This window comes from Chamaea fasciata, unplaced genomic scaffold (assembly GCF_029207755.1).
Source record: "Chamaea fasciata isolate MVZ Bird 193981 ecotype frontalis unplaced genomic scaffold, bChaFas1.0.hap1 SCAF_11, whole genome shotgun sequence".
Classification (NCBI taxonomy): domain Eukaryota; kingdom Metazoa; phylum Chordata; class Aves; order Passeriformes; family Sylviidae; genus Chamaea; species Chamaea fasciata.
In genome coordinates, this window is record NW_027094096.1 from 8,919,030 (window position 1) to 8,939,303 (window position 20,274).

A 20,274-nucleotide genomic window follows, 5' to 3' on the forward strand; every position below is an offset into this window, starting at 1 on the left:
GCTTCCAGCCTCAGTGGGATTTCAACACAAAGATTCCCCTGTTGTCTTTTTTTACTGAGGTGCTGAAAGAATCACTGTCTGAGGCAAACACTGTGGCCTGATCACAACCCTCCTGCCCTTTGTTACAACAATCACAGAGAGAGACACTCAGACCTTCCAAATTTAAACAGAGTACTGTATTTTAATTTTAGTTTTGAGGGAGGCTCTCAGGAAAGAATGGCCAAAATTAGTCCGAACTGCTCTTGGCCTTTAAAAGCAAACTGCCACACAATGTATGAGCCATTTTCAACTGTTTAGAGAAGGCAGACCAGGAGACAGCAACACAAATGAGCAGGGCTAAGATTTCCAGAAACAAAAGTGGCAGAATAGGTATCAGCTCTCACTGACATTCAAGAGGGACAGAGTTTTAGAGTGGAATTGATGGTTTCGATAACCCTCTATGAGAGGTGCTTTGTTCTTCTAGTGATATTTTACTTTTTAACTTTTCATCCATCTCAAATTTTAATTGCTCCCACTATTAATACCCTGCATTCATGTTGCTCATGCTGCAGAAGGTGAGCTTCACAAAGTCAACCCTGAGAGCAGCTCACAAGATCACTGCCTGCTTTCTATGCTACCCTGAGCATGAGCCCTAACATCCAAAGGGTCTCTTTTAGGATTAGCAATCAGAGCCAGGCTTTGCCACCATGGCAGTTACAGCAGAGACAATACCCACACCACGGCAGTGGCACCCAAGATCTGGTGTCTCACAGGTGCATTTTCAGCTCTAGCCTAGACAGCACCCAGCAAGCACTGTCACTCTCTAAAGCACAGGGAACACTGTCAGACTTAAAAAAACCCAAACCAAGCAAACAAAAAGATTGTCCAGGTAAACTCTGCAGAGTGAAACTAGCACACCTGTAAATCAGAGAAAACAAATAAGCAAGCTTCACACTAAAATAGCCTGCTTCATTTCAAAGGCTTGCTCCTTACATCTGTGCTTTGTACTTTCAACATATGACTGTGTAGTTTTGTTTTGGTATTTTCCCCCCCATCATTTTGAATTCTTCGCTCACCATCTGCTTTTGCCTATCCTGTAACAATCATCTCAGTCTAGCAAAGATGTGAAAGATGCCTGCTTGGCATAGCAAGAAGGGATAAAAAAAAGCCAACCCCTGCAGTATTAATTCCCTCTACAAAATCCTGTACAAGCTGCCTACAGATAGAGTATCAGTTGAAACTATAAACCCATTTATAGCTGACAACAAGATTAATGACTTGTCCTGCACTGATTTCCTCCTATTAGCTATCAGTGGATCTGTTCCATCTGTCATTTTACAGGAAAGAGGGTAAGAAGGAAAAAAAAAAGCCAGCACACACCACACAGACTTAATTTCTCAGTCACTTCCAAATTGGAGTTGTCATGAAAATGACCTACTTACATTTAGTAACAACACCTTCCAAGTGGATGATATTGGGGTGGTCAAATTGTCCCATGATACTGGCCTCACTCAGAAAGTCTCTCCTTTGTTTATCAGTGTAACCAGCTTTTAGAGTCTTGATAGCAACACAGATCTCTCTTTTTCCTGGCACTTTGAGACGTCCACTGCACACTTCACCAAACTCCCCTTAAAGAAAAAGGCACAAGAACCCATGGTCATGAGCCTGAAGCATGCACTTGTGTTGTCAAACTGTTATGTCAGTACATTTGGGAGAACTGTCATACAAAAATCATAGGATCACACGTTCCCTAAAAGCAAATTTAAAAGTGTATTTACAGAAAAAAATGCAAAAGTTCTGGCACTTACCCACACCAATAACTTTTTCAATCTTTATGCAGGAGGCATCGATTTCTTTGGCAAATTCCCTCACAGCTTGGTTTGGATCCTCATATGTAAAAGGATCCACATATGTTCTAACACCTGCAAGGCAGAAATGTTTTATTTGAAGTCACTGATCTACATGCTGCTGAACACAGAACATATGAGACTGAAGCCTTAATGATATACAACAGCAAAGAGAGTGTACAATAAAAATGTACTGTAAGCCAGGAATGACTGATAAGGCAGGAAGGACTTAAGTATTTTTCCCCCCAGTGCAATATTTTAAACTGTAAACACTTAATATTTCCCAATATTGATGTAAGGAATTGGCTTTTGCCAATTAATGACCTTCACAAATCACTGCCATCACTAGCATAGCCTGCCATGGACCTGTGAGACTAAAACACATCCCTTTTTCCTATGGCAGCCAGGAAATTCTGAGCTCAGGTCCTGGGTTTGGTACATGGAAGTAACAACAGGATTCAGGGCTGAAAAAAGGGCAGCAAAGTTCACATTCCCCTTCCTGCAGGATTGCCTCTGGCCCATTCAGAAACTGCTTTAACAGAGTGTTGTGGGGAAAAATCCTGCCTAGAAATCAAATGGCTAAGAACAGGTATCTTCCAACGGCAAGGAACAGTGGAAAATTTGAAAAACCCTTCTCTCTCTGTGCCCCCAATACATTTTACCCAGATACTTCTATTTCGCCTGTTACTAAAGTAAATAAAATTCGAAGCAGGATGTTTGCAAGAGGGGAAACTAGAAACCAATTTGCCTCAAGAGGAATGCAATCCCTTTTCTCCCTGAGCATGAGCCATGTTTTACAACCCAAACCAAAACCCCCAAGCAGCAGGGTCTTTTACCTTGGTTCAAGTGTTTCTCCTCATCTGCCTCTTGCTTTGCCTTGCTGTACTTACTGCGCCTGTCAGAACAAAACACAGCGTGTGAGCTCAAAATCAGGACCTCACTCTGAAACACGCACGGTCGTCCTGACCTGCAGAGACTTGAGCTGCCACAGCCATGACATAGCACGCAGCCAGGGCAGGAGAATCCTCACACTCCTCTACTTGTTATTGGCATCAGCCAAGTATCACAGGAAACACAAATCTATTTGTATCTCAGCATATAAAGAAAGAAAAAAAAAGTTCGTGCTTTGGCTACTTCTTCTTCAAACTTATTTTTGCAATTGAGGGGCCAAATTGCTTTTTAGCCTTACCACACAAGGATTTAAATGCTACAACCGAGGTGTTTTGGTAGATTGACTTTCAAACATCATTAGGCAAACACCAACGTCAATACACTTACTTAACTGCAAATTTAAAACTAGAAACAAGTCTCTTAACACAGAAATCAGAATCTCAGCAGAAAAAAAAAGAAAAACCACCAACCCTGACCATCAAAAATTAAGATCCCAAGGATTTTTCTTATTCTTTTAATCACTGCTTAATTGAAGGGGCTGAAGAACTCCTGATGGCAGAGCTCCTCTACTCTCTGAGCTGGAGGCAATACCATAGCAGAGCGTGTTAATTCTATAGATTACTACTTCTACACCAACACCTGTGATACTGTAATCTAGTTATGTATTTAATTAGTTCAGCTTTCAGCTTCAATGGACAAGGAGCACTATGAAAAGCTAACACAAGAACTTCATCCATTTGGGAGTCTGCTCAGCCAAATGTGTAGGAATTTGAAGTTGCCCAGCATCCAGTGGTGTGTAGATGCAGAGCAATGATTTGGCTTTTACCCATCCATCCTTCAATGTTCCAGATCAAGCACAGAACAGACACTGCTGAAGAGATGGGCTTATTGTTGCTTACTCTCAGTTTGTGGGCTCCCGGGAAACCAAAGTTTCCCAGTCAGACCCAGGAGAGCTGACTGGCAAGAGGCTGGGCTGAAGAGAAGACAGGAGGCAGAAATGGAGAACAGGAGGTGAGACTGGCACTGCCAGCAACATGCAGCTGCTGCCTGGAGTGGGGCAGGGGACACCCCCAGGGTGACACTGGGTTAATTAACAGGCTAAAATGGTGAATAAGGAGAAGAGGAAAATGGGAGCAGGTACAACAAAATCCCGTAAGATGTGAGTTAAAAGGAGTAAAAAAACTCAGAGATAACAGGAAGAAAGGATGTAACTGAGAGCCTCACTTGCTGCAAATCTCCCTGAGTCTTACCATACCTCTCCTGTCAGCAAAATCCCTCTGCCCCCTAGGAAAAAGCATCTCACTTCCCACTCTGCACCTGCCCTGTGGGGAATGGCAGCTTCCCACTGCTGTCACCTGGGAGGGTATCTCCCAGCCTTTGCCTTTGCAGTCCTTGTGCTGGGTCATACAACACACTATGGCAATATTAAAAAAATACAAATTAACCATGAAACAGAAGGAAAAACATGCTGCTTGACATGTGAAAACAGCCTGATCTTTGAACTAAGTGTCACAACTCCCAACGTTGACAGGACTTGTGCTCAGACAGAAAAAGCAGGTCCACATCCAACCATAAACCAGTGGGAGCTTCTTTTCTTGACACAAGTAACCGAAACACAAATGGCTCCAATCACAAGAGGAACATTACTAAAACCCACACTGGATCCAAACATCCATTTAAACAGTAAATCTGCCCCAGAACTTACAGCACGGGTATAACAGTTGAGTGAAATAATGGGATGATGTTCTGCTCCCAGCTACTGAACTGAGTAAGAAGGAAGAGGCAGCACAAATCTCACCCAAGGTCACAAAAGACCAGGCCAGCTAAGGGGACTGCAGAGATGGTTTCAGGTATTCTACAACTTCTCTCAGAAGAAAGAAAGTGAAAAAGAATATCCAGCATTTTAATCAGGATCCTTTAAATTAATTTTATTAATGTTCGGGCACAGATGGGAAATACAAAACACAAGCAGGCTTTGCATGAAAGCATTTTAAGTATGAAAAAAATCTCTTTATCTTATTTTTAAAAAGTAGAAGCACCCTCACAACAGATTAAAAAATAACCTTCTCCCACTAAAAGACAGCAAAAAGCGAAGGGAAACAAAGGGATTACTGTTCAAGCAATGTAATTGTAGCTTATTAAGTTTAAATAATACCTTCTAAACTAACTACCTACTTCCACCTCTCACCGTGTCACCTGTTGACCTCTCCTGCCTGGCTCTGGGCAGGACACTGCTGTGTGCCATTGTCCTGGAGAGCAGCCCAGGAGCCCCACGCCACGGGGCACAGGGGCTGGGGCTGCCTCTGGGGCAGCTCACCTGAGTGGCAAAAGGGAGCCTTTGTCACAGGCTGAATCCCCTAATTACAGGGATTTTGGCAGTGGTGATTATGTAGCGGGCATTCAGGAAAAGAACACAGAAGCTTTCAGGAACTGCAGGGGTCAGAGACAGGCAGAGCTACAGGTGGGGCTGGTGATGAAGAGGAGTTAACAGCGGGGGGAATTAGCAGGCACTGAGGTGAAACAGCAGGACCTGGTTGCCATGCCCCTGCTCCCACCACCTCCTTCCCACACAAAGAGGGGCTGGGGGGGCTCAGGCACCAGGCTGGCGGAGCACCTGCTCCAACAACACCGGCAAAAGGTGGGCAAATGTCTCAGCAAAGATCAGTCAATCTATCAGCTGGAAGAATTTGTGAAAGAAACTTTCAGAGGACCAGAGGACTTGGTCAGACCATCTCACTCCACACAAGCCCTCTAAAAAGGTGTCTCTCTCTGTTTTACACTTCCCCAAATCCTTTACAACTCACTTGGAGAGGCTGCAATTTCCCTCCGCATTCCTTCAGAGCAGGGTTTGGGAACACCCACACCATGTCCTGCCCACTGCTCCGTGGGTGTCCTCATCCAAACCTCGGGAAGTTTAAATGAACATTAGGCAGATTGGTTCTTGTGTCACAGGACAGAGCCAAATAGCTTGAGCTGCCTGAAGGCAAAGTCCTTTGACTAATTCTGCTGAAAAGATGAATTTTGGGATTTGAACAGTGTCTTGAAAAAAGCGTGAGGCCAAATTAGCAGTAATAACCCAGTGTTCAAAAGTGGGCACCCACAGCATATGCCCAGTTCCCACATTTGGCTCATGGATGCAGAGAGGCCGTGTCCGCAGGCCAAAGCACAGGTTTGATTGTACAAATACGACTCTTAGGTCATGATTAGATTACAAAACCTTCTCACGGGGACTGTCTGGACAGAAAAGCTTTCTCTCATCTGAAGTAATTTTGGAACAAAGTATAATTATTTTGCTATTAACTTCTGCTGGCGTAGGAAGACCGTGAAATATCCCCAAGGTCCACACCTCTAAATGACATTGTGACAGTGGTTAAAATCACTAGAGTAACAGTGAATGTTAAAGTAGATTCTGTTTATTGAGAGCTACTTCCAGCTACCGGAGAGCTGTGTATTGAGGGCTATTAATTAGCAAGGCACCATGTATTAGTATGCACAGAGCAGTTTCACCGTCCTAGTATTTCATTCATCTTGCTCTGTCTTTCCCCTTCCATGGCCTCTCTGAGAGATACCAGTGCAGAGCCACAGGACATTCCCGAGCTCATGGCCACCAAGATGCTTTTATCTCCACTGCCACCAGTGCCTGGACCAGGCTTTTGTCGCTGCTGCCCACCTGCTCTGTGGTGGCTTTGTGTGACTGCACACTCTGGGCAGAGATAAGTGAGCAGACAGCCCTGAGCAGACCTGTCTGAGCCCAGCAGGTCTGTCAGCACCTGGCTCCAGGCAGCCTCTCCTCTGACAGCTTTATGGCCGATCCTAACGAGAATCAATACCAGGGCAAGGGGTTGACAGTTCATTTTCTAAAGAGTGATCCATTGAGGGCCAATCACCAAGCAGTGTTTATCAGCCTTGGGAAGAGACAGTTTTTTATAGGGGGAGAAGGGGAAGGAATCATCTCAAAGCAGCTCGACAGGCTCAATTCTCCAAGGTGGCGACTCATAATTAGAAATCCAATGTATCCAGCTATCAATCCTACCTTAAATAATAAAGTGATCAATAAAAGCGGAGAGGAGATTAAGTCATCAAGCTCAGTGATGCTATTTTCTGTTGCAATGACTTTTAATAAACCTGTCTCTCCACACCACATTTTCATATGTTCTGTTTTTCTTTCCTCTTGCCAGCATGGAGGCTTTGAGTTGAACACCCACAGAAAGCGATCACAATGCATGTCTACTTTCCAGACATTACAGCCACAGTCACTTAACTGCTCTCTAGGACAATTCAAAAAGAGCAAATGAAGAGGAGTTTGAGCACATTTACAGCTGATGCCATTAAACTGACCAACAACATGTGCATCCCTCAGATTCTGGGCTTCAGATGCAGTAATGATACAACCAGTTTTATCTCAAAATTACACTGAAGCAAGATCATGCTGATCTTTATAAATGAGATTGAACACAAAGATGAAGACAGAAACACTCCCAGAAACACTCACACTGTGTTTCTGCTACACTGTCCTCCCACTCACAGGATTGTTTCTGATGCCTGGGTTGAATTTGGGAGAATGAACAAGCACTTGGTAGAAGATTATGGTCCTGCATCGATGAGATAACCATCTATCCAATTCTGCTGTGTTACTGCATCTGATGCTGAATGACTGTGGCTTCCATTTTACAGTCAAATCCCCTCACACAGGAAGGACTAGTACACACTCACAGACTAACACAAAAATCACCAGCGTAGCAGCCTGATGGCCCAGTTAACAAAACTGCGTTGTTTATTCTCTGTCTATCAGGAGTCAGTCCAAGAAAATCTACTGTACCCATACCCATTAAACTTAACTTCAAATTACACTAACCACAAATCTCTGGCTGGCTTGCTTCTCAATGCCAGTTATTGGAATCAGCTTTGCATTTGAAGGGCAAATAGAGCTGGAACTATTGCCATTACATCACATGCTGCTTGGTACTAATGTCGAGAAGATCAAAGCTACACGGGAGAAGGCTTGTAATGCAAATGTACTGTTTATGATGCTAATCAAGAATTTAGCTTTGTTTGGAGGAGACAAAAAGCTCTCTGATGAAAGAGAGAGAGGGAGAGAGAAGCTTAAGTTCTTACCTCCTGCTGATGACAAAGGCTGCAATGAGAATGACCACAAGAACAACACTGCCAGCCACTGAAACAAGAAGCACTGTGGGATTGGTACCATCGCCAATGATGGGGGAAGGAACTGAAAACAGAAAAGGGAGCATTTGTATCAGACAACCTCAAAAAATCAACCTAGGTAGCACTCAATGAGCTTTCTGGCTTTCTGTGGGGGCAGTTTAGAGTAGCACTCAAATCTACTTTCAGGCCTTTTTATGCAGTCATTTGACACAATTTCCCAACAGGGTGCTAAGGTGCTGAAGACATGATGTTTGATAATGATTTGGGGAACTTCACCAGGAACAAGGACTCCCTCTCCTTCTCTCCTCCAGTGCTGCTCAGAGGGTATAATGACTAATTTTTTTGCCTTTCTAGTTGCTTTCCACAGTTCTTTCCTCCTCCTTTTTCTCTTGGGGGGCCAGATGATCACTCCGCAACTGCAAGTGGGAGAGTAAGTTATTTTAAAACGTCTACTCTCCTCCTGATGGATTGTTTTCAGTTGTTAGCATCCTGAATGATAATGCCACTAACTGGCATGACCTTAACTTGATTTAAGGAGACCTGCATGTCCAAAATAAAATAGGCTCGGTCACAGTGCCTCTCTGCCACTGAAAAGCAAACATTTTGGGGGCTAAATCTGCATGTTTCCTTGAGCAAAGTGAAAAGCCCTACTGACAACACAGTTTGAACATTCTTGTCTTTATATAACTGTCTAAGGAAAAGTGCAAATATAGGAGCTGATGTAGGACACCTCAATGATCTATGTCAATAGCTTGTAAAGGGGAGTAACAGGGCTCTATTCTCCTTGAAATAAGATATTGCAGAAACGTGCAAATGTCTCATTTTACAGAAAACAAAATCTCTCAAGCATCAGTGGCCTCCAAGTGCTTATGGGGTGCCTGTTTCCCTATGCCACAGTGAAGTATTGTCACTGCTAGAATCTACAATACAGCATATCCAAATAGATGCCTCGGGTCAGCCTCATGGCGTCCCTGACAGCCACGTGGCCATGGAGGAGCAGAGAAGACACACCACAGCCCAAGCACCCAACAGGAAACTCCCGGCACACAGCCCAGCCCTGTCTGCACTCTCTGCTCGAGGAGCAGCAGCAGCACTCAGTGGGAATGTCATACCTGTGTTGGTGGTGAACTCGAAGGGCCCGCTGAAGTCCCCGTAGCCTGCTGCAGTCCTGGCCCGCACGTGGAACACGTAGGAGGTCAGGGGGTTGAGGCCCTTGATGTCGGTGTTCCGCGAGGCCGTTTTCACAATGCGATAGCTGCGCTCGTTCTGGTCCTGCAACACCACAGCCCGGTGTGAGGGAGAGAAAATACACCCTGAGCCCTCAACCTGGAACCCCACTGCCTCGCCAAGACTGTGAGTAACAGCAAAGGAATCCTCAAAATACATCCCCAGGGCTCCTGCTGCTGGCCTTGCTCAATCCCCCTGGCGCTGTGCGCTGCACAGGGCTCAGAGCAAGCCAAAAAAGGAGGATGAGGCAGTAGGTATGATGCTCATATATCACTGATTATTTAGGAAGTCACACAATGAAAACCTTTGGAAAGGAGCCAGGCATTGAAATAGGAACCTCTTGATGAACAAGCACATTTTACATGCTGGCACTTTCCTTTTCTTCCTACCAGCCAGAAGCCATATAAAAAAATGATAAAAATATTTTAAAAAGGAAAAGACTTGGAAAACTCTTCAGAACAGTCCATTATTAAAAACTGTTCTATTTTTGGCTGGAAAATCTATCAGAAAATGTAATAATCTAGCTTCCCTGCAAATCAGATGCCTTTTTCTGTATGTGGAAAGCAAGTGATTTTTTTTTAATATAAAAAATTAGAAGTGTGCATGTGAGAGACAGCGCACACAAGCAAGAGCAGGTAATTGTTCATTTTTGCAGAGAGCCTTCAAAGAAAATAGCTCTTTTCATAATTCCCTACTTGAGAAGTTATTTGAAGGAATAAAATATCCCTCTAACTTGGAAAGTATGAAGAATCTAATTTTCTCTCCTTATTCTCTATTAAAAGCCAGCCAGTCCACACTATCACTCTAAGCAGAAGCTGTCAGCAAACAGATCTCATTATTATGACTCTGTTATATACTTCATTATTATACCTCTGTCTATGAAGTAGAGCTAATGTCTCACTTCTGCCCAACATTATTGACTCTCATTATAAATGTGATTGCTATAAAAGCTCAGTTTCCAGGTAGGAAAGAAATAACAAAATAAACTCATACCATACAGCAGGAACAGCCTATGAGTCTTACCCTTTCAAGCAACTATTCAAGTGCATGAAATCCTTAATTGGATTTTATTAAACTGAATCTATTTCGTTTCAAATGGTAGAATACTATCTGGAAATAAACCGCAGTGGAATGAAGCGAAAAAGCTCTGCCCAAGCCCAAAGGGAACTTCTTGCTTGTTCATTTTTGAGCAGTACCTTTTCATAGTATTTGACTTCATACTCCAGGATGACTCCATTTGGCCTGTCAGGTTCCAGCCAAGCCAAGGCAACGCTGTGCCTCGTTATCTCCTTAGCCTGGATCAATGCAATCGGGGATGGAGCTGCCAGAAGAAAAAAATAAACATTATAAGCAATAATTTAGTTTGAAGGAGGAGCATGTATTTTTAGTTGTAACTTTCACAACATGAAAGTTGTGAAAGTCCTCACAACATGAGGACTTTCAAAAGCTGTGTTTTTCTTGGGGGGTGGGGGTGAGGGGAAATTAGAAGCATTAAAGATTTTTCTTGTTTTCTCTACCAAAATTACGTTTAACCATCTCTAAGAAAGACTGGGTTTGGATGCTGGACAGTACTAGATAGGTGGGTTTTGAAGTAATGACACAGTTGTCTAAACACTGCAATGTTCATGATGCCCAGGTAAAAACCTTCATAAAGAGATCATGGTACTAAAAGGATCTCTTATTTTTGTCCTGTGTCATTTTGGCCCACAGTTGTTCTCCTCTTCCATCTCCTCAAATTAACTGATGGTATTCTATTAGCTATTTACTGCGAAGAAACTGTGAAGTTCCTGAGGTCCCAATCCGATTTTCTCTAAAGCTGAGAAAATACGGCCACTGAATTAAGTAAGGCCAGAGTAAAGCTGAATACAGATGAATTTGGGCCCTCCCATTAAAACCAGGAAACTTGTATTTCAAGAGTCTGGGCCAATTTGTGCCTCCTAAGTTGCCTCGCTTATGCCCAAATCTGTGAGCAGTCCCTGGAAAATGGCCAAGGGCCAGATTCTGGCTTTGGTGGCTCCTTCCCAGCCAAAAGATAGCAGAGACTGGCCCACTGTGTGCTGAAATGGCATCTCCTGACCCTGTCCCATGTGGCGCTGCACTGATGCCACGAATGGGAAGAGCAGGACTGCACCACCAAGGCTAAGGGCTGCAGGATTTTTGGAAAAACTCTACCTAGCAACAAGCTAAACTCCAAGACCCTTTACACTGTATCTGTGTCAGTAATAAAGGCTGCAATGAAGAAGATAATGGAAAACATCTCTTTGTGCACGGTGCACTGTCTAAAGAGCCCCTGCTAATGCTGAAGTTCAGGTTTCTGACTGGCTGGAGGACAATGCCTCCTCCCTCTGCCTGTGATAGCAGCAGATTCATGGCTGCACAGGGGAACGGGTTTTCTGAAGATTTATGAACCCGGCTGCCCCTTTCTTGCTGTTGTGTTGCTGTGTGGTCACATCTCTAGCCAGCTGTTATCAAGCTCTTTTGATGCTGACAATAGCTGGTATAAATGGCGGAGTCTCCAGGGATAAAAAGGGACATTCATGAAATTTTTAATCTTATCTAACAAAGCTGTCCTGTATAACCAGAGATTAGAGGTCTTCCTAAATTGAATATATTTCTTCTTTTGTCCTCTGATGCCATAGCTGCTCTCTTTTCCCCATTCCCCTTTCTTTTTGTTTCTTTTTCTACCTTTAACTTTGGGATGACGACCCATGAAAATGTTATAAAGTTTAAAGTACCCTTGAAACAGGTATCCTTGAAAACTACCAAGAAAGGCAAATAAATAAAACAGTCACTATAAATGAAAGGAAAATTGAATGTTGAAAGCCTCAAACCTACTTGACCATATCAGACAGTTCTGATGGAAGTGAAAATAACCGGTAGATGCTGCAGTCACAAAAGGGTGTCTCCTCTTGATGTGAAACCATCAGGGAGCTGCTTCCCGATTTACTATTTGACAGTTTGGCATCTCTGTTAGAAATGCCTCCAAAACCTTTATCTCTTTTTTTCCTTGTCTGTCTCTCACAGGCAAAGGCAAATACTGAATGACAGAGGAGACTATAAACACAGCCAACAGGGAGGATCCAGGTGTGCTCCATCAAATTATATCTGTGGCACGACTGCAAACCTGCTTAATAACCTCACATTTCCTCAAGAGAGAATCAAACCTTTCTTTAATTCCCCTCTGCAATAAGAATACTGCTCAGCTAATAAATTAAGAATCAGATTTGTTACCCTAAAACACACATGCACACGCCATCACTGATAAGCCAAGCGGAGAGAAATCTGCTTAGTTAATCGCTGCCTCATGCAGGGCAGACAAGCAATTCTTTTTACTGAGAATCTATCACTTATGCTGGTCTGACCTCAAGAACTGTAGAGAGAAAGTTCACTTTCTTTCCTTTATCCTCTCTTTAACCTCCTTGGTTTCCCATTTCATTTCAGCAGGCATCTATATTGGAATTTAGTGAGTCCTTCAATACTGGGGTGGTAAGTGCTGTATAAAAACACATTTCTTCTCTGTTGTAAAATGGCTATTTGCAGCAGAAAAATTTATATTAACTAAGCCTTCTTGTGAAAGACTTTCAGCTTTATATAGTTTAACAAGTGCTTTCTCACGTCTCCTAAAAATGGACAGCTGATCTTAGGCACTACACCATACTGGAATGAGCAGCATGCTCCTGGCCTCCAGGACACAAAAAAAGACTTGTACATCAATTCCTTCTCACTCCTTACACTTTCAAAGTTCAAAGTTACTCCTTACACTTTTAAGAATGACCCTATTTTTTCCCTTCCTGCCTTTTATATGCAAATTCATCCTGCTTAACTTTTAGTATCTTCTTTTGTCCTGGATTCTGCAGATGAGCCATTTGTTCCTGACTTTTGTTTTGACTGCACATCCGGTCTCTCCATATGCTGTACAGGAATCCTAAGAATGCAAAAGTCCAACTACAGAACTGCAAGAAGCTCTTCAGGAGTGACATCCCTGCAGCACAGACCTGCAACAGTCTGTGCAATAGGATGGTGAGCTGAAACTCTGAGGACCTTGAGGAACTGGACCCAATACCCACAGGGTACTACAGTTATCCCACTGCATGGATACAATCCTCAGTTATCAATTCCCTTTTATTTCTGCAAGCAGCCCTAAAAATCAGGTTTAGCTTTTTTCTTGTTTTTGAGGATCTACCATCTGACCTGAAAGACTGGACTCCTTGGAAGAACAAGTTTCTCCTTGCACATGTATTATCAAAGGGCATAAGTGTCTGGTCAATATTGTCCAGGACATCAGCACTGCCAGCTCAGCATAGCACTCTAGGCAGCAGACACGGCCTTCTGAGTGAGCTTGTGTAAAATATTTACATTCTTTGTTCTTTTGCCTTTTACCTTTCAATTGTCTCTTAGGGATGATGTGAAGATAAACATGTAACAGGTTGGAAAATGATGCTTTGATCACAAGCAGAATAAAAGACAGAATATTCTCTTCTATGTGCGTGGGCTAACTGTTCATTAGATGCACACACTCCCATGTAAAACACATTGAGGTCAGCTTGACCAAAAAGAATAAGGTACACAATTAAGATGTTCACAGTAAGATCCCATGAAACTTATAGAAGGGAACAGGAGATCTCCTTTTCTGCCACTTTTTGCACTTTCCTCCACCCTGCTCCCTCCTCACGTTTGGAAAGGAGCAGTAAGCAATGAGTTGTTTCTCAATCATCACTGCTTACAACAGTAAGCTTTCTGCCACACATGCACAGACTGCACGTACCAAGCACCAATTCCACCAGAACAGCCTGTTTCACAGAATGAGGCATTTTGGTGTCTAGAAAGGGGTCTCCCCTTGAACAAAAGCACCAAGTGTAACTTTCTTGAGTTCAAAGCTCAGCAGTTCCTCTCCCTTAAAAACCCCACTCCCTACTGATGTGAATGTTGCAATTTTCTTTCATCTACTTCCTCAATAACCTGCCATTAAACACCTACTAGTAGTTTTATTACCTCAGTTCTGAGCTTGAGGCCTACAGAGAGAGAAAGAGCACAGATGTACTACAAAAACTTCACCCAAATGCCATAAAGCCATATCCCAAGGCTAGTGAGTGCTGAATTGTAGCAGTTTTCAGGCACTTTAAAGGATGGCAGAGGCAGAGTGTCAGTTTTGCATTACTGGTTCAAATTAGGAGAGGTGGGGGGAATGGAAAGAGGAAAAAAACAGGAAATAAATAGATGCAATAAAGTCTCTGGCATGTAGGCATTCATGAATGAAAACAGCTCTTTATAAAACTACAGCACATGAGTACTCAGATATCAAAGATACACAATGCCCAGTGTTTTATTGAAGATGCCTTCTTACCCACAGCAGGGTTTACTTTCCACTCCCCATGATTTGAATTTAAATGGATCATGTTTACTCAAGGGGTCTTTCACGGACTGAAAAATATACCCACAGTTTGTACATTATCTCAGCTAAATTCAAATAACATATTTAAATTTAATTACTTGAAGCTTAGGGGTTTTCATGCTTTCCTTTATTCCCTCAATTGTACACAACACTTATTTGTTCTTATCAATGGCTATGTGCTTTGTCAAGCATCAAAATTAAATGCTTGAAAGCACTAATGATGTTACTGTGATTAAGGGTTTTTACCTTCCAGGGTAGATACTAAAAGCCTGCTCCATTATTAATTACTTAAAAAAAAAAAAGAGATTTCTGAGAATCTAACACTGAAGAAAAATCCTCTTAGAAATCAACACAAGAAAAGAAAAGGTCTTCCCTTAAACAATTTTCTCTTGATTAGGACACAACATATTTAAAGGAACCTGGCACATTTCAGGTTTTCTCTATGACTATTTACCTTGTAACACTGTGGGCGTTTACATGAGATTTTGTAAATTATATTAGCAAATAATCTCACAGCAGGAAAAGGATATACAACACAAAGAACCAAATACGGTTCTAGTAATTTCTAAAGGCCCATGCTCTGGGCCAGATTCTGATCATTTTATTCATGTAAGAGGGCATCTTAACTGACTAGCTGTCACACTGACTTCAAATTGAGGGAAGGGAGAAATGTCCAACCCTCTCTAGTTACACAAACCAGAATAAATTTAAAAAAAAAGGCAGTTCTCTTTCACAGAATCACAGAATTGTTAGGGTTGGAAGGGACCTCTGGAGATCATCCAGTCTAATCCCCTGCCAAGGCAGGGTCACCTGGGCAGGTTACATAGAAATGAATCCAAACGGGTTTGGAATGTCTCCAGAAGGGGAGACTCCATGACCTCCCTGGGCAGCTGTTCCAGTGCTGTTCTTCCTCATCCTGAGGAACTTCTTACATTTTAGTTTATGGCATTGCTCCTTGTCCCATTACTGGGCACCACTGAAAAGAGCCTGGCACCATCCTCTTGGCACCCCTTCGAGGTGTCATAATTGCACTAATGAGATCTCCTCAGCCTTCTCTTCTCCAGACCAACCAGGCCCAGATCCCGCAGTCTCTCCTCATAAGAGAGATGCTCCAGACCCCTCATCATCTTTGTGGCACCCACTGGACTCTCTCCAGTTCCTCCTTTTCGCTTCTGTACTGAGGAGCCCAGAACTGTACACAGCACTCCAGATGTGGCCTCCCCAGGACCAGACAACATTCTAGCATGACCACAGTTCCAAACATATGCAAAGCACATGTACAAGCCATGTATGTCCATCAGGATAAGCACAGGAAAGGCTCCCGCACACGTGTGAGGCGATGTGCACTCCCAGATTAGATGTCTGTGCACGTTTGAAGAGCCAAGCTAGAGTCTGGCATTCCCATTCCTCACTGTCAGCACGACAGCTACGCCTTCTCCCAGGGACCTGCCAGAGTCTGTGGGCTGCTTGAGCACTTTAAAAACTAACCACATGCATATTTGGGGCTTTTTTCATTATTCCCTCTGCAAAAGTGGAGCAAACATTTGTACTAGTGATGATTGGACCATGTTAGGACTTGGACAAGGATCTAGAGGCCTGATTGCTCAACCAAGCCATTGGAAGCTTCCCAAGACATTCTCGAGTCCTCTGTCTTCCCACCGTCTGCCTCTCCTTCCCCCAGGAATGACGACTGGCGAGGAACACCTCCCAGCCCGGAGAGTGAGACATGCCAACATTCAGGCCAGTATTTTCACACCTTTAGCCTTTAAAGCAAAGGCTTTAAAACTCTGCCTGTGGAGTAAAGAGCCCAAGGTTCTCCACCCACACGTGAACATCCTGGCCGGCGCGGTGAGAAGCAGAGTGACAGCTGAGCTTGGCCTCTTGCTCCAATCCCTTTAACTAGCCCTAATGCTGCTGAACTGAATTTCCCTCCTTTTTGCTAGAAATTACACTGCTGAGAGAAAGCAACAGCTTGGCCACAGGATATTCTCACAGGACACCTTCGTCCCAAAATAACAGGCACAAGGGATCTTCCCTTACTTTCCAGGCTCTGCAACCCAGTCACAGGCCTCTGAGAAAAACAAGTGACAGGCTCTCAAACCTAGGCACCAGCTCCCATCAGTTGTTTGTAATGATGTGTTCATAAAGAAAGGGGCTAGAAAATGAGATTTTAAAGACTGTTAACACAGTATTATTATGTTTTAAACATTTCCTCTGTTTTAAAGTTTTCATTTTTTGCCTCTCCCAAAAGAACCTGTGCTGCAAATCTTGCCAAACCACAAAAGTTGGCTCTGACTTGCATCAAATCAAAAGCTTGAAGGAAAACCCAGGCTCTCAGCAGCAACAAATAGTAGTAGGGGATTACTAGAGTGCTGTACTTTTACCACCTAAGTCCAGCTTGATTTCTTGGCGACTTGCAGTGGCTGCTGAGGATCCACAAAGAGCCTGTGTATTTTCTGGGCTGCACATCCAGTTCTGTGTCACTTTTAGCGCAGACCATCTCAACATACCAGAACTGCTCTAATTTAGATCAAAACTATTATAGGAACTGAGATGCGACCACAGTTCCCCGTGGTTTACATGAGAAATGAAGGGAGGATGAAGAAGATTTTGCATGCCCAGGAGATAGATTGCTCTGGTGATCAAAGAGGGCCAGCTCTTGACAGCAATACATTTTCAGGTACTGACTCCTTCAATTTTGAAGGCCAAATAATGATGTCAGCGTATGCAATGCAGATCTGGAATTACTCCAAAGATCTGAATCTGCAACCTACAATCCCAAAGATTGCCTTAAACCAAAAGATTATAGAATCTACATAGCATTTAGCAAGAGATTTGTATTACAACTCAAGCATGGGGTCTGTTTCGTCTGAAAACTGCTTGTTTTCTTTCTGCTAGCTTGCAAAGAAATCCTGTTGGCATGTTCTGACAAGGATAACTTAATAGTTGCCAACAGAAACATGGCAGAATACCGTGTATTTCCTGTATGTACGAATGCCAGTTTAAAACAAACAGGAAAACAAGCCTTTCAGTTGGAAAGCAATTTATAAAAATCCATCTGAACATCACAACCACTTAAAAACCCTAGCATCGAAACATTTCTAAATGCTGGAATGATTAACATGGAAGGGTGAACATACTTCAAACTGGGAGTTGCTCTAGAAACTCTAGAGCTATAAGTAATTTGCTAAGATGGGGAATTAGTCAGCAGCTGTCTGACCCGAGCAGGTTTGGAGCCACTGGTCACAAAGCAGGTCACATTGCAGTTACTCTTCCCTCTAGTTGAGCTTGGAATCTGACCCAGTATAAACAACAATAAATTTTGTAGCCTAAAGAAGCCAACAGTGAGGCTCCACTATATTATATTAGCTTGAGAGAAGCAGAAAAAATGGGCCAGGCAGTCCTGACAAAGAGAGACTGCTGTGGGCCAGAGCTGTCACACTTGGAGGTAGGACCCCAGAACCCGAATTTGGGTGGGACACTTGTGGGAAGGACGTGCCGTAATCATCGTCTTACTTCTCAGATGCTGCTCCAAGCAAGCACAGACCAGCAGAAACCCCCGATGCTGTGACGCAATGTACAGCACCCCTGAGGACAGTGGCTCTGGGTGAGCTGAAAGGAGGAATTAGAGACCATAACCCCTAGTTATTAAAGGGGATAATAATGTTGGAAATGGAGCATTCCCCAACAGTTCAAAATAAGCAGTCTGCAACAAAATGTCCCACTTAGCATCCTTCCCCCAGGGCAGCTCTGCCTCAGCCACACGCCCTGCTGTTCCTCCCAGGAAGCCAGAAGTAGCCACCAGAGTTAATTCCCTCCCAGAAATAGCCTCTTTCACCCTTGCACTGCTGCACAGGAGGAGGATCTGCTCAGCTGCCTTTTCTGAACCAACTCCACACACCCCCAGCCCCTTCCACCAGGAAATCAAAGCTGCCCTTAAGGAAACACCAGTTACCCTCAAACGAGACCACTATCCCACTCTCCAAGCCCTTCCTCAAGTCAAACAACCACCCAGCTACTGCTCCTACATTTTGCCATCCTCCTGCCCACAGTTAAGACGTTTCACTTAAGACATATTTCACACACGTCAAGAGTCAACACACAAGAGAGGAAGAGCTGTTCTTAAATTGTACAGAGCCAATGAAATAACTTATTATATCTGTGCCCTGCAAACCACTTGCTGTGTGCAGCCTTCAAACCTCTTACAACAGTGTCTCAACAATCCATAAAACAACATTAAAAATATTGACCCTACTGTTGTAATAGCCCAAAGGGGCAACCCTTTGTCTCACAGGGCATAGGACAGCTCTCAGCCTATGCCCCATGTCTGTATCTATTAACAGAAAGCCTCATTTCTGATCCCTGGTCCTTTCTTACACTTACCACCAAGTAACCTGAGCACGTGGTTACCCCAACAGTTATGACAAAATTAATCCATTATGGGGCAAATATGTGATTTGGCACCCAAGGGAACACATCTCCCAGTGCTGCTCTCCTTGGTTTTCACACAGTTACCTTTTATTTTCTTGAAACATGGATGTCTAGATGATGTATATACATGTGCTAAATAATGTCCTTGGTCACTTCCCTTCAACATTAAGAATATTAGATTTTGTAAAAAGTGCTGCTTAAAAGCCTTTTAAAAATCCAGACAAACAGAAGCCTCTGCCTTGTTTGCCACTTACTTAGATGCCTTGGAAACCCTGAACTATCTTCTAAACAAAATAAATAAATAAATGGCATGACTCATTCTGCTAAAGCAGCATTCGCTATTTTAATAAATAGATTTGGCCACATTGCCTCATCCCTGCTTCTGAAGTGCTCCAGTAATAGCAGAGACTTAGACTTTGCCATTTGAGTTTCTCAGATCAATCATCTAAAGTCAGAAATGGCAAGATTCTTGGGGGAAGAAATAGTAATATAATTATAAACATTTTACTTGCACTGTGATCCACACCTCCAGCAGCAACTGCAGCCTGGGTCTCAACCATGCCCTCCTGAGCCTGCAGCACCCAACACAATCCAAACCCGGGACTCACTCAACAATGAAAATCACAGTTCTCATCTTAACACTTGAGAGCATAAATTATTTCAAAGGCACCAAAGGCAAGGAACTTCAGCCATATTTAGTTTCAGCTCTATCACACAGAAGAGGCTGGTGCAGAAGGTTTGCATTTACGTATTTACATTTCAGCTGATCAAGCTATAAATTTTAATCACAGCTGATATGCAGAGCGCTCAGTTGGAACTCTGGTGAAGCACCTTCTGTACAAAGGTGAGATGGGTCTGACATGATGCCATCTCTGTCTCTGTCTGTGCTGTTGAGAAATGCTTGAGACTGAATCAAGGTTTGCGTTTTCTGGGCTCAGGTTAGTAGCATTTCGTGAAGGACACTGCTCTGACAGCACTTGGAGATCCCGTTCTGCCAGGATGCTGCAAGACACTGCCATAACCCCCCATCAAAGTATCTCTTCTCCAGGGAACAAAGATACTCCGTGCTTTTGGGAAGTACCACAGAGAATCAGACTGCAGCACACTTAACTCACACTTGGAGCTCTCTCACCAGGTCCTTTCACTGGAACTGAATTAAACCCCCTTTCCTTCACCCACAACTGGCAGATTTGTTCAGGAAATTAAAAATCATTAATAGACCCGATGAGAGAGAAAAAACTCTGCACACACTGTTGCTGCAAAAAGCAAAATTACCTATGTTTGCCATTCATTAAAAAAAAAAAATTAAAAAATGATGAGGTACAAACTGGGGAAGAGTCCTAA

At 43.3% G+C, this 20,274-nt stretch overlaps 1 protein-coding gene across 1 annotated transcript in view; it reads right to left on the reverse strand.

Moving 5' to 3' along the window:
* The window catches only part of EPHA4 (EPH receptor A4), a 104,390-nt gene that overhangs the window by 16,173 nt on the left and 67,943 nt on the right, over positions 1–20,274 (reverse strand). Inside the window, exons 6-11 of the mRNA XM_066193146.1 lie at positions 10,304–10,428; positions 8,993–9,152; positions 7,833–7,944; positions 2,663–2,721; positions 1,788–1,901; positions 1,422–1,607 (exon numbers count right to left, since the gene is read on the reverse strand). Of these exons, the coding sequence (XP_066049243.1) occupies positions 1,422–1,607; positions 1,788–1,901; positions 2,663–2,721; positions 7,833–7,944; positions 8,993–9,152; positions 10,304–10,428 (756 nt within the window). The remainder of the gene's footprint in view (positions 1–1,421; positions 1,608–1,787; positions 1,902–2,662; positions 2,722–7,832; positions 7,945–8,992; positions 9,153–10,303; positions 10,429–20,274) is intronic.